At 42.7% G+C, this 15,204-nt stretch overlaps 1 protein-coding gene across 1 annotated transcript in view; it reads left to right on the top strand.

Annotated features, from left to right (window-relative positions):
- Window positions 1-15,204, top strand: part of LOC149864883 (putative acyl-CoA dehydrogenase 6) — a 179,058-nt gene that overhangs the window by 140,888 nt on the left and 22,966 nt on the right. Inside the window, exon 6 of the mRNA XM_090047017.1 lies at window positions 8,846-9,019. Within this exon, the coding sequence (XP_089903143.1) occupies window positions 8,846-9,019 (174 nt within the window). The remainder of the gene's footprint in view (window positions 1-8,845; window positions 9,020-15,204) is intronic.

The following is a 15,204-nucleotide window of genomic DNA, read 5'->3' as shown; positions in this document are numbered from 1 at the left end:
CCAGCTGAGTCCCGGGAGCCACACCTGGTGGCACAGTGCAAGCTGGGCTGGCCCAACCCTGTCACCTCCAGCTCCTTTCCAAATCTCAGGAGCCACATGTGGCAGCAGAGAATGAACCAGGCCAGCCTGCCTCTGTTACCCACAGCTCTCTGTGGCTCCCACCTGGAGTCCCAGGAGCCACCTGTGTAGTTAAATTTACTGTTCTGTACACATGTAGCATACACAGAAGAGCATTATTCAATAGTATAAGGTATTGTTGCACATTTGTACCACATATTACAGAATAAAGGCATACAAGAAATTGTGTTTTAAGTACGTAGTAATTGTACAGTGGGAAAGTTGAAAATTTTGCCTGAACTTTTTCTGAATCCATAATTTTGTTAATATTATGTTTTTATTTGTTGTATAATGTAATAAGTATGCCATGTTAGAGAGCATGCATGTCAAATGTACAGCTTATGAGCTGGATCTTGCCCACAGTCAGTTTACATCCAGGCTTCCAGAAGTTGGGGACATGGCTGTGGGGAATGGCCTACTTGGGAATCTAGGGCTGTCAGGCCCCTGTGGACATTGTGATCAGGAGAGTGAATGAGGGATAATACAGCTTTGGTTACTCTATGGTCGCCTTGCCTGTTGTCACTGCCATGGTCCTTTGTTCTCTGCTGCTCGCCCCACCACTGCCTCGTATTAGAGCTGCTATCACTGCTGCATGCCCCATAGCTGCCATAGCATGGGGTCATGCCAACAGCAGCAGCTTCAGCACAGGGCACATGGCAGAAGCTGAAGCTGAGTCGCATTGCTTGAGCTGCCTCTGCCATTATGCCTTAGGTTGGAGCCTGAGCTGCCACTGCCATCACATGTCCCAGGCTGCAACTACCTCATGCCCTGCACTGAAACCAGCCTGGGGAGCCAAGTGAGTTTGACATCCCATTATTTAGTATAGCCTTAGCCCTATGGCTTGAAGACTGCAGTTTGCATTTCAATCAAATTTGACATCACATCTGCCATAGAATTTAATTAAATAATGCTAAACAAAATCGTGATTTTGAGGTGTGGCACCTGATTTACCCAGTCTCCAGATGGAGATATGTCAACATTGATAAATACTGATAGACTGATGGTCACAATGGCCAAAAGCTGTGAAGTACTGGTGCACAGCAAGGTGAACAGCAAGCTGAAGTTCACTGATGTCAGTCTGCTGGACATAGACAAAAGGGCTTACGAAGTCAGGCTGACTTTGCACCTTAATTCTCACCAATTACTGAAATATCTTTAGATTACATCATTCATAATGAGTTCTCCCCATAGAGAAAAGCCTGTTTACTAGGTCACCCTGGTCCTGTTTTTGTGTTCTTTAGTACTCTTATCAATCACTTTTCTACCCATTGGCCTTCTGAGGTGCCAAGCTGCCTTTCCAGCACTTCCATGTAAGCCATATATGGTATGTTTAGTTTTGTTCCATTCCTGGGCCTTTTGGTTATGCTGTTACTAGGGCATACAGCCTAGAGCAGGAAAATAAGCAGCAGCTTACCCAGTGGGAGCTAACAGATAGTAGTATCCTATGTACCTTATGTTCTCCTTGAGGAAGAAAAAAGAGAATATAACAAAATGAAAGAGGTTTTGGATACCTGTTTCACAGGCAGACGGAATATGAAAGGTTTGAATATAATAGGAAGACATACAAAACCTAGAAAGAAAGATCACTTAGCAGCATAAAGTAAGCTGTGTGTCAGGCAACAGTACAGTAGTAAAGAGGAAAGTGACAAATGGGAAAGAAGCAGTTGGATCAAATTTGTAACATAAAAACAGTTGGGATATGGGAGACTAAAGTATTTTAATGAGGGAAGAATGGAGAAGCTGTAAATGATGGGGCAAAATACCCAACCACAGCAAGCAGTACTGTCCCACCAAAGAGGCAGAAGGTAGGAGATATTTTGCATTAGTATGCATTTCACCAAGAGTAGCGGAAATGGTTCAACAGAGGAAGCATTGCCAAAGGATGATGATAAATCCCAGTTCCTAGATATTGGGAATGTGGGAACACAGAGCTTTAAGGGGATTTTCACATCACTGACTCTAGTTAGGACCCTACGTTCACAGACAATTAATAATCCATAGGGGTCAAAAAGAATGCCCAGTTTGGCTCCTGTAAGGGAGGACAAGGCACTACCCATTTGGACACAGTACGGCAGAAAGAATTTTAGATTAAATTAAAAATCAGGTCTCAGAAGAACAGGCAGTATCTTTATACAAAAGTATGACTACATCGCTGAAGCAGTCAGTGTAAAACAAGCAGTCTCTATGGTGCCAACAAAAGCTTAAAACTGATCTAGGGATAGAGATCTGCAGACCGAATATGATTTTAAGTAGGCTATTAAAACATAGGATGTTTGTTGTCAGTTTCTTGGACAACTGAAGAAAGGACAGAGTTCTTTAAAATTTTATTTTTATATATGTTTAATTATTTATATAATATATTAATTGTGCTCCTACACTGCAGTTCTTTATGCCTGTTTTTGCTTATGGATTTTGGAAAACATCTTTTTCTGAAGCACTGCAGAGATCACAATGTGTGGCTCACTTACAGGTAGGCCACCTGAAGGTCGCTTTGGTCCTATCAATGTAGTACTAAATGTGTCAGAAGTTTACTTATTCAACTCTTGCCTCTTAAGAAGCATCAAATAAGTTTCTAGCAAGTTTCATGCTTTAGTTGTTCACCTCTAATATGCTGTAGTCAATTTGCAGATGCTGAAATTTCTGCCAGGACAAGGCCATGTGGATTTTAATATTTAAGCCGTTTTATTCTTGTGTTTGTGGCTGACTAACCTTAGCTTCCAACAGAGGATCTGCTGCCTCAACTGTTTCCCCTCTTGTGTGTTCAGTGTTGAATGCAAGCTGCAGCAGGGGTAATTAAAATCTTCGAATCCTGGATAGAAATTCATCTAGTGATTCTGAACTTAAAAAGGCCAATAGGCATATATGGTCTGTTTCTACATTAGAAACAAAGTTCAGGAAATATGCACCAAGCCATTCACAAACTGCCTGAATGTATTTATTTTTTGAGGATCCCTTATATTAATACATATCCCTGGTCTCTCTCTACGCCGTGATGGAAAATGATTAAGATATGACCTAGGCAGGAGGCTGCCCATTTCCAGCCCTGATGCCAGAGGGTGTTATCTGCTGCTCCAAACCTCCCCTACACTGTAGCCCATGCCTCACAGATGGCATCTAAGCTCATAACATCTCTGGCCCCAGACCGGGCCCTGTAACTCTCTAGTCTGGACCCCAACTAGATCCCTCCTACTCAGGCAGTCTACTCTCTCATTCTGGGCTGCCTAGCTCCCTGTACTCTTCTTCCTCTGAGGTGTGGCCCTCCCAGGATCTTTGGCTACACAGGCCCTCGTCTCACCTCCAAGGCTAGTCAGAACCCCAGGTCCCCAGCTCTGGGCATCCCTCGTGGTGGGCCCCAGCCCCTTTTAACCCTTCTGGTCCTGGCCCCAACATTGACCAGTCAAGGGTGACTCAAGTCAGGCTTCTGAGCCACTAGCCCACAGTCTCTTACATGGGTCTGTCTTCTTGGGCCCTACTGTGGGGTTACCCATCCGGTTGTGGGGGTTGGGGTTGTTAAGGTGCCCCAACCTGCCTTTCACCAGGGTGGTAGCTGGCCTGGCATTTCTGGGGGCTCCCATGCCACCAGGAGCCCCACCAGGCCACCCATCCCTGGCAGGGTGCAGTTTCAAGTCATGCCCAGGACCAAGAGCCTCCAAACCACCCCCATAAGCCCCTGTTCTTACCTCCAAGGTCTTCCTGGAGCAGTAGAGCTCAGCAGGGAGATGTCTCTTCCCTGCTGGCTGGTCACAAACCAGCACAGAGAGCTGGGCATTAAATGACCACCCAGATCAGGCATTACCGTGGCCTAGCCCTTAAAGTGGCAGGCACGTCCCTGCCACATCCCCATGCTGAAAAATGGTGGTGGGGGCACTTTAACTATAGCTCGCTAAAAGTCCGTGCTCATCAAACATCCCTGCTACCATTTTTCAGCACGAGGATGCTGATGTGTGTGATGCTGGAGTCTGCTGGAATGCAGTAATTTCCAAGCTCCAACAGATTCAATTAATCAAATCTGCTCCGATGCATTGTAATTACAGTGCATCAGAGCAACCTCACTGTACGTGTATAGGTGTCCATAAGGGCAAAGGTAGACATATATACAGGCATACCTCGTTTTATTGTGCTTTGCTTTGTTGCGCTTCGCAGATATTGCGTTTTTTACAAATTGAAGGTTTGTGGCAACCCTGCGTCGAGCAAGTCTATTGGCGCCATTTTTCCATCGGCACCATTTTTCCAACAGCATTGGCTCACTTCGTGTGTCTGTGTCACATTTTGGTAATTCTTGCAATATTTCAAACTTTTTCATTATTATTATATTTGTTATGGTGATCGGTGATCTTTGATGTTACTATTGTAATTGTTTTGGGGCGCCATGAACCGTGCCCATATGAGACAGCGAACTTAATCAATAAATGTTGTGTATGTTCTGGCTGCTCCACCGACCGGCCGTTCCCCCATCTCTCTCCCTCTCCTCGGGCCTCCCTATTCCCTGAGACACAACAATATTGAAATTAGGCCAATTAATAACCCTACAATGGCCTCTAAGTGTTCAAGTGAAAGGAAGAGTCGCACGTCTCTGACTTTAAATCAAAAGCTAGAAATGATTAAGCTTAGTGAGGAAGGCATGTCGAAAGCCGAGATAGGCCAAAAGCTAGGCCTCCTGCGCCAAACAGTTAGCCAAGTTGTGAATGCAAAGAAAAAGTTCTTGAAGGAAATTAAAAGTGCTATTCCAGTGAACACACGAATGATAAGAAAGCAAAACAGCCTTATTGCTGATATGGAGAAAGTTTTAGTGGTCTGGATAGAAGATCAAACCAGCCACAACATTCCCTTAAGCCAAAGCCTAATCCAGAGCAAGGCCCTAACTCTCTTCAATTTTATGAAGGCTAAGAGAGGTGAGGAAGCTGTAGAAGAAAAGTTTGAAGCTAGCAGAGGTTGGTTCATGAGGTTTAAGGAAAGAAGCCGTCTCCATAACATAAAAGTGCAAGGTGAAGCAGCAAGTGCTGATGTAGAAGCTGCAGCAAGTTATCCAGAAGATCTAGCTAAGATAATTGATGAAGGTGGCTACACTAAACAACAGATTTTCAATGTAGACAAAACAGCCTTATATTGGACGAAGATGCCATCTAGGACTTTCATAGCTAGAGAGAAGTCAATGCCTGGCTTCAAAGCTTCAAAGGACAGGCAGACTCTCATGTTAGGGGCTAATGCAGCTGGTGACTTTAAGTTGAAGCCAATGCTCACTTACCATTCCGAAAATCCTAGGGCCCTTAAGAATTATGCTAGATCTACTCTGCCTGTGCTCTATAAATGGAACAACAAAGCCTGGATGACAGCACATCTGTTTACAACATGGTTTACTGAATATTTTAAGCCCACTGTTGAGACCTACTGCTCAGAGAAAAAGATTCCTTTCAAAATATTACTGCTCATTGACAATGCACCTGGTCACCCAAGAGCTCTGATGGAGATGTACAACGAGATTAATGTTGTTTTCATGCCTGCTAACACAACATCCATTCTGCAGCCCATGGATCAAGGAGTAATTTCGACTTTCAAGTCTTATTATTTAACAAATACATTTCGTAAGGCTATAGCTGCCATAGATAGTGATTCCTCTGATGGATCTGCGCAAAGTAAATTGAAAACCTTCTGGAAAGGATTCACCATTCTAGATGCCATTAAGAGCATTCGTGATTCATGGGAGGAGGTCAAAATATCAACATTAACAGGAGTTTGGAAGAAGTTGATTCCAACCCTTATGGATGACTTTGAGGGGTTCTAGACTTCAGTGGAGGAAGTAACTGCAGATGTGGTGGAAATAGCAAGAGAACTAGAATTAGAAGTGGAGCCTGAAGTTGTGACTGAATTGCTGCAATCTCATGATAAAACTTTAATGGATGAGGAGTTGCTTCTTATGGATGAGCAAAGAAAGTGGTTTCTTGAGATGGAATCTACTTCTGGTGAAGATGCTGTGAACATTGTTGAAATGACAACAAAGGATATAGAATATTACATAAACTTAGTTGATGAAGCAGCGGCAGGGTTTGAGAGGATTGACTCCAATTTTGAAAGAAGTTCTACTGTGGGTAAAATGCTATCAAACAGCATCGCATGCTACAGAGAAAGCTTTCGTGAAAGGAAGAGTCAATCAATGCGGTTTCAAACTTCACTGTTTGTCTTATTTTAAGAAATTGCCAGAGCCACCCCAACCTTCAGCAACCACCACCCTGATCAGTCAGCAGCCATCAACATCGAGGCAAGACCCTCCACCAGCAAAAAGATTACGACTTGCTGAAGGCTCAGATGATGGTTAGCATTTTTTAGCAATAAAGTATTTTTTAATTAAGGTATATGCATTTTTTTTAGACATAATGCTATTGCACACTTAATAGACTACAGTATAGTGTAAACGTAACTTTTATATGCACTGGGAAACCAAAAAATTCGTGTGACTCACTTTATTGCGATATTCGCTTTATTGCGGTGGTCTGGAACCAAACCCGCAATATCTCCGAGGTATGCCTGTACAAAACACTTCAACTTCCGTCTTTTTTCAAAGATGCTTCTGTAGTGTACAGACCTACAACTGCATTACAGCTAAATTTTCCTTGTAAAACATTTCAGAGGTATCTCTGTTTCATCCATGGTTATTTTTTATTTGGTTTGGGCCCATTTGTAGTGCTATAATTCTGTGCATCTATGGCCTCTAATTTATAGTATTTTGAAGTTGTTTGAGGCTTTTAATGTTGTTTAAAGTTTGTCCGTGTCCAAAGATGCCTGTCTGTGGCAACAATATAGTTAAAACCTAAGTAGCCCAGCTGGAAGGACATTTGAAAACAATATATTTAAATTCAAGTCCAGCATCAACCAAATGTCAGTGTTTGGCATAGAACAGAATTATTAACTGAACAGGGACCAGCAAACAGACATTTCCTCTAAACCTTCCAGGAAGTTTGAATGGTTCAGAATTTGCCAGCAGCTCCTGGCTAATTGGTATTCCAAAGGACTTCTATGGGTTCATCTCCAATCTTTGGCAGGATGATAAGGAACTATGAATACTCTTTCATGGGTACATGAAAGCCAGCAGAAATAAGATAATGGGCTGCTTGTACACACCACAGTGATTTAGTTTGGTTTAGTTCGCCCTAAATTGAAAGAGTGCATTTTTAAAAACACTGCTTCAATGTAGGGAGAATTAAACTTAACTAAACCCCTGTGGTGTGTACACAAAAGTGGGGGCCCAATCCTTATCTGTCTCTGGCAGTGGGGAAAGGAAGGGGAGCAAGCTGCCAGTGGGCCAAGTGGTCCCTGAGCTGCGCAGGGGCTTCCCAGCTGGCACCCACCCACTGGCACCTGGCTCAGGTGGTCCCTGGGGGCACTGCAGCTGTGGAGGGAAGCACACCCCCCACCCCCCACAGCCACAGAGGGAAGCAGTAGGCCCCTCACAGCTCAGGTAGGCAAGCAGGCTCTAGGGAGAAAAAAATGAGGATCAGGCTTGCTGTTTCGCCATTTGTTTTTTTCTTCTTCTTCAGTGGGACCTGGCAGCAGCCCTGTGTAGGCAGGCTCTTCAGTACAGCCTGCCTGCACAGGCTGCTGCCAGGTCCCACAGCCTCTGAGCTGCGTGGTGCCCGCCAAGCCCAGAGCACATCGGCTTCCAGCACCCCGTGCACTATTGCACTTTGTTAGGTAGCAAACTAAAAAGCCTCAGAGGTGTTTTATCTTGCTACGTACCAAAGTCAGCACAATACGCCGCCAAGAGTGCAAACGGCAATGCCATTAAAGCAGAATAAGCAGCAATACTGTTAAACACCATTAGTGCCATTTACCTTCTGCAAAAAGGCATTTAAGGTGCTTTGAAGGCCAATTTTGTGGCGTGTACAATCACCCATGGTCTTGAAAAGCTAATCACCTACCCTAGAGGTTTTCAAGAGGAGACTGGACAGTTGTCTTCCTGCCTAGAGTGGGGCAGGGGGGCTGGACCCGATGATCTGCAAGGTCCCTTCCAGCCACTAACAATTTGTGAATCAACGAAAGACTTGTTCTTTTATGCATCATTCAGTATTATTACAGTGGATGGGATAAGGGGGTCAGTACTGTAAATAGTTTAAGGAATTAAGTTTATTGTGAATTGTGTGTGTGTGTAATGTACACACACATACACATTGATTTATAATTACTTTCAGCTTTCTATTCTAAAGGAGCAGATATATGAAGTGCTTGCAGAATGCTTAATGCCTTTTCATTTAAAGGACAAGGATAAGTTTTAGTTTAAAGCATGGCACCTTGTGTTTTCCATCATATTCTAGAAATATTTTATTACCGATTTACTGCAGTATGGGTACTTGACAATTAACATTAATTTCTGTATTTTGTTCTGAATTTAAAAGTAGCACATAAAGGGAAACCTGATGTATGATTTTTGGGGGTCCATTAAAATAAAAGGTGGTTTCTGCTAGACAATCTTCAGTTTTTTAATTAATAAAAATAAAGTAATTTACTAATTTAAAATAGAGGTGGCATTCTTAAAAATAGTATAGAGATGTTCTGTTACATTGATCACAAAAAAAGGCATATTTATGTTTTATTAACCTACAACTTTAGGCTAAGCATACAAACTTTCTAATTTACAGGTTTGAGTATAGAACTTTCTTTGTTATTTTTTTTAAATACAAGATTTGTACTGAGACTTTTATTTCCTATAGCTTTTCTATTACACCTTTGTTTCTAGGTGTTCACATTGCTAAAAAGATAGACAAGCTGGGCATGAAATCATCAGATACGGCTCAGATATTTTTTGAAGATGTCAGAGTTCCCTGCAAATACCTAATTGGGGAGGAAGGAATGGGTTTTACATACCAGATGTTGCAATTCCAAGAAGAGCGTCTTTGGGCAGTAGCCAATGGTAAGTTGACTCATACTTCTGGGAAGGGTACAACACTCTCAGAAAGACTAAAAAGAACTTTATTTTAATTTATGATAAAATTCTGTCATGACTGATCGGTCAGATTCTGGACACAGAAGGTTTTCTTTGCATAAGTTGACCAAAAACTAAACAGAAAGAAATTTATGGAAGACATTGTAGGTGATGTTTTAAGCTTTTATTTTCCTTGGAGCCATCTAATAATAAACAATAAAATGAAGATGCAGTGTGAAAAATGTGTGGGCTCCAAATTGAACACAAAGGCTATTACAACATGGAGAAAATAACAAGCCTGGACGTACCATAAAGCTGCCTCTGAAATTTCTTGTAATGGAGAAAGTCATTTTTCTGTCTTGCTTTAGGTTTTCCCTGAGTAAATATATAAAAATGTCATTCTTTAATAGCTTTGCCATCTCAACTTCTCTGCTTTACTTCAGCATGGATGGAAGTTAAGCAGTGGCAATAAAAACTTACCCACAGAGTTCTGCTTTATCAACCTTGAGTAAAAATCATGTTTAGGAGTCAGTGCCCTGCTCTGCCCCACTGCAGCAGCCAGAAGGAGGTCTAGACTCCCCCTGGTTGCTAGCCCAGGTGCTGGCAGGGAGCACAGGGCCAGGAGACAGCTGTCTTCTGGTAGGAGCTGGGAGACCGCTCCCTGCCCCCAGGAGCTGCCTGTTGCTGGGGCAGGCTCCAGTGGCAGTGCCCAGGTGGGGAAAATGTACCCCTGCCACGGCAGCAGGGAGCTCCCAGCTGTGACTACCCAATCGGGCAGGGGTTTGGAAAAAACTGCAGTGGAGGGGCAGGTCCCACTCCAAGGGATTCCCTGCCCAGCTGTAGCTTGCTGCTACCTGGCCCACCGGCAGATTGGGGCAGGGGGCTGGGACCTGCCCCTCCTTTGCAGCTCTTTCCAAGTTCTCTGCCTCGATTGCTCAATCAGGGCTCAAGGTGGGGAAAGGCTGCGGGACTGGGAGCTGCCCTAGAACAAAACAGTTCCCAGCCAACCCTGGGCTGTGCAGCAAAGTCTTCATGTGCAGTCTGGATCAGGCTGGAGACTGCCCAAAACGGGACATTGTTTCCCTCCCGAACTCCAGTGACAGAGCCCACCTTGACAGCAGGCAGCTTCTGGGGGGCAGGGAGCAATCTTTCGCCGCCTGCTGCCCAGCTGACTGGGAGCAAATTTGCTCCTTGTCACCGTTTACACTTGCCTTATTGCATAGTAATTACTCAGCAGTTAATTCGCTACTTGCATTTGCAGGTAGCAAGTTAACTGCCAAGTACAGCAAATGACTGCTCAGTAATGGTCTGCACATGTAGACAGTGGCACTTACTTTGCAGTCATTTGCTCCACTGCTCAGTAAAGTGTCTTGTGTAGACATGCCCAGTTTCTCATTCTCCACACCTGTTTAAAACCTGCAGCTGTTCTCATTAAGAAAAGTTGGATTTTTTTTTTTAATATTAGAACAGAAGTATTTTTCATGGTATCTCCTTCTCATGATGTGGGGTTGGTTTTCTGACACTTGTGGAGGGAGATTTGAGCTGTCACATCTAGCATTATTAGTACTTTATTAGCCCATAATGTGCATAATAATGAGAGTATCAACAGGTGATGTGTATATCTATAGCAACTTAATCTGGGATGTCAGGAGATAAAATTTTGGTCATTACTAACCCAGGACAGTTTTAAACCTTTTTGATTCAGCCACAAATCTCAGCGAAGGACTGGAACCCAAGTGTTGCACTTGACAGGCCAGAGTCTTGTGAGCATTGTGTTCTCTAGCCCAAGGAACATTTACTTTGACATTTCTAAAATGTTGTCCTCATTTTTCATTTAGCTGAAATTATTCACTGAATTCAACCTGACTGTTATTAATAGTTTGTGTTGAATAATACACAAGTGAACTAATTTCAGTGAATAAACTATTTTCCAACAAAATATTCTTCTAGCCTAAGTGTAAGGCACACATTAGAGGCCTTGGCATACGTGCCTCCACTTTGTATTTATCTTCTGCCATATAAAGATTGGAATTGTATGTTGTTGCTATAAATGTGTAGCTAAATATTAGAAATTCTGGGTTAAGCTGCAGAAGTGTGGCTAAAGCAGAAGTCCCCAAAAGCCTGTTTCTGAGTGACCTCAGAATGAACGTAGACAGATACGACACCTAGCAAAGAGACTGAAAAGACTGCTCTGCTGCTTGGAAGTTTTAGCTATACCAAGTCCCCTCAACAGGAGATGAATTCCTTCTCTCAGGAACAGAACTGGATGGTAGCTCCTTGAGTCAGGACCACAGGCAACCAGGAAAAGTCAGAGACCAGAAAAGGTGGCAGTCATCCCAGTAAAGCACCCCCTATTCCCGCCCCCCACACCTCAGGCATCCTTATTAAGGGATATAAACTGTTGTAAACCTGGCAAATTTTGGGAATTAATGACTTGAGTTATTGGGGAAATTGAACAACTAATAACAGCTCAGAATTCCTGGGGTCTGGCCTACATCCATTCTCCCAGGCATGAGTATGTCTTTGCATTGCCATTGCCTGATCTGAATGTTAGTTAAACTTATCTTTAGCTTCCCTGAAAAGTGGCTCTCTTGAAAAGAGACGGGCATGCTCCATCTTTACTCCAGGGCCCCATCCAACAAAGTGAACTCTTTATCGTAATTTGGGTATAGCAGTCATCCTTTTCATTGGTGTGGAGGAACTGCTGCTGCAGCTGTCAAGAGCAAGAGTCCTAGGGTACAATCCTTTCAGAACTCTTTTAGGGATATTTGAAAACATGCTCCAGAGCAGGAACTTTGAAATAGGTGCCCACAAACACTCCCTGTGCGGAAGGGAGGATGCAGCTGTGGTGCTGTCCCTTCTTACCTTTTGGAATGGCTAGTACTGCTTCCAGCACTGGTCTAGAGCAGTCTTGGCAAATGGAATCTACTCCTAAGCAAAAAGTCAGTCTACTGGTGTATTGGGTTTGTGTTGTCCAGCTCTCCAAGGTGCAATTTTCCTAAAATGCAAGAACTATGACTATGTCTGGTTCCTGTGTTTGAAGTAACCCTTTCCACCATCAGCTCAGACTAACCAAAACGTGTCAGTTATAAACTACACCTGAGCCATCTATGTTAACTTCAAAAGTCTTACCTTTCCACAAGCCAGTGTTTACTGTTGAACCTGTGAAGGCAACATACTCAGAAAAATAAAGCAAAATAAAGGAGTCTGGCTGTAGCAAGATATATTTTATTATTCCATTTTCCCACAAGCACCAAAACCAAAGCATTAAAAACAAAAGCATTAAAACCAAAGATGGGTCTTTTTGTTTGTTTGTTTGTTTAATTAATTAATATCTTACTACAAAGCAATTACTGTGCATCCCCTGGGGGTCTTATAAGAGGAGAAGAATGATTTGTCTCCACTAAAATCTTGTTAGTTTTTTTATTATTATTATAATTTTATTTTGCAGATCTCTTTTTTATGACTTGCTCTTGTAATTACTTCTATGAATAAGTATCTGCATTACCCTTCTTTCTGCCGGCACGATTGCACATTCCAACAGCTGTCCCAGTAAAAAGCAGCTCAAATTTTAAACACTTTCATGCCTTTGAGACAGAGAGGATGAGAAACTTGGAATTATTCAGTGGGACCTGTTACCAGTTTTCTTCTGAATACTTTGAGAGAGAGTTCTTTTGAATGTAAAGCTTTAACTAAGGTTTTGAAACGATATAGCAACAAAAGAAAATAAGTGAATGAGGACATTAAAAAAAAACTGGAGGACCTCAAATTATGTTATGTGAAAATAGCAATGAACTATAGGAAAGAGACCTATTATGAAAAATGTTCCTAAAATCTTCCCAGAGGGCATAATAAAGCCAAGAGGGTTTTCTTTCTTTAAAAGATGCGGATCTTGTTAGGAAAAAAATCTGTGATATTGCTTGTCTTAAAACAAGGCATTCATTTTCAGGAGCCCTAGTGCCAGTAGATTTGTAAGTAATGTTGAAAGCCAACTAAGCACAGCCTCAGGGTGAAATGCATTATTAGGATAGTAGAGGATATTTTTTAAATACACGTTGATGCTGTTGTTCAGCCTAAAGATGTGATGCCATGCCTTTAATAGGTTAACAGCATTTTTTATAATGTATAAAGAATAATCAAGTGAGAGAATAATCTGTATTTCATCTTCCTCTTTTTTTTTTTTTAAAGGAGCTGTGGTTAAAAACTCTATTTGGGAAAAGATCTTTATAAAAATGTCACCTCAACCTTGCAACTGGCAGGCTGTAGATGTGGGCACCTCCATAGAAGCCAGATGCAGGACTGGGCCTTTATGGATTATGTCAGCAATTCCCAAAGTATAGTATGTTTCAACTTAGGTAGTGGGACGGGCATGAAAAGTTCCTTGGGCCTGTGCAAACCATGGCTCCCAGTTCCACCTGTAGACCCCCTACTTTAGCAGCTGCTGCTGCATTCTTTGATGCTGACTACCACCAATCCTGCTTGCTAGTGACAGTCAGTGGCAGGGAAACACAGCAGTGTCTGAAGTGGGAGGAGTTGGGGACAGCATGAGAGTGCCCAACCTTGCTATGGTGGGCATAAACCAGCAAGCTTGGGGAGGCTCTGGGTTATCTGGGTTAACCTTTGTTGAAACTGTGGGGGTATACAGTTAAGTTTCTTTAAGAGTGACATGGTACTCACATGTCATTCTTCCAAACACAGGCACATCATTGCCCAGAGCAATTGGCACATATTTGCTGTTGTCTGTTCTCTTGTGAAGGCTTGGGTTTCTCTGTAGTAAAGAGATACAAAGAAGAGAAGCTAAGAGAAGACTGCAGAGAAGCACTGGCTGAAGGCTTGGCAAACAGCAGCCCAGTAAAAACCGTAGAGACTGAGCACTTTTGGGGCTGAGCACTGGCTGAAGAGGGTAGAGCTGTCAGCAGAGGCACTATCTCTTATTATTTAATATCTCTTGTGTTGAGGGAAACGACTATTTTTCTTTGTAAATAAATAGAACCATATCAAAGAAACACCTACACTATCGCCAATATTTTCTTGGATGAAACAGCTTGCAAAAACCCACATTTTGGCTAATCTGTCCATTTCATTTTCTTTTCATAATGGCAGATCATAGATTTATAGATATCTATTCACTTGCCTATAGGCACAACTTTAGACATCTGAAGTCTTTATGTGAGTGTTCTCTTGCATTTCAAGGGAGCTCTGTTGTTTGAGGACACACTTGTCTCCATAAAATCAAGACTGAGTCAAAGTCTGTGTGAAATAAAACTCTGGAGTCTGTGGTCTGAAAGCTTGTATTCTGCACAAGTAGAGTTCTGGAGTGTCCTTTTTGCACAATTTTGGAGAAACTAATTAAGCAGTGGCAAACCACAAGAAAAGAAAGTAATTTGGCCATTTGTACATATACGTTACAAGAAAACAAAAGACACAACTCTGAAACTAATCCTGAAAACTTGTATATGTACTCAACATGTGCTTGAAGTATTTTGTTGAAATCAGCAAGACAGGTCATCGACTCATAGAAAATTAAGGTTGGAAGGGACCTTAGGAGGTCATCTAGTCCTGATCAAAGCAGGACCATCTCCAACTATATTATCCCAGCCACAGCTTTCTCTAGCTGGTTCCTAAAAACCTCCAAGGACGGAGAATCTACAGTCTCTTGGGGTAACCTGTTCCAGTGTTTTACTGCCCTCCTAGTAAGGAAGTTTTTCCTAATATCTAACCTAAACCTCTCTTCCTGCAACTTGAAACCTACCCTGGACATCTTCAAGAGGAGACTGGACGGTCATCTCACTGGGCTCACCTGACCCCAGCTGTCTTTTCTGCGTAGTGCAGGGGGGGCTAAACCCAATGATCTTCCGAGGTCCCTTCCAGCCTCTGCCAATCTGTCTATGAAACGATTACTCCTTGTTCTGTCCTTTGCCACCACTGAGAAGAATCTAGCTCCATCCTTTTTGGAACCACTTTTCTGGTAGTTAAAGGCTGCTATTAAATCCCCTCTCTATCTTCTCTAGACTAAATAAGCCCAGTTCCCTCAGCCTCTTCTCTGAAGTAAGGTGCCCTACCCCCCATCACCATTTTTGGACTCTCCAATTTGGCCATATCATTTCTGTAGTTGGGGGGCCCAAAACTGAACACAGTACACCAGATGTAGCTCAACCAGTGCCAAATACAGG

The sequence above is a fragment of the Crocodylus siamensis genome, chromosome 5 (genome assembly GCF_052110815.1).
Source record: "Crocodylus siamensis isolate JL-2025a chromosome 5, ASM5211081v1, whole genome shotgun sequence".
Taxonomy (NCBI): Eukaryota; Metazoa; Chordata; order Crocodylia; family Crocodylidae; genus Crocodylus; species Crocodylus siamensis.
This window is presented reverse-complemented; position numbering and strand designations above follow the sequence as displayed.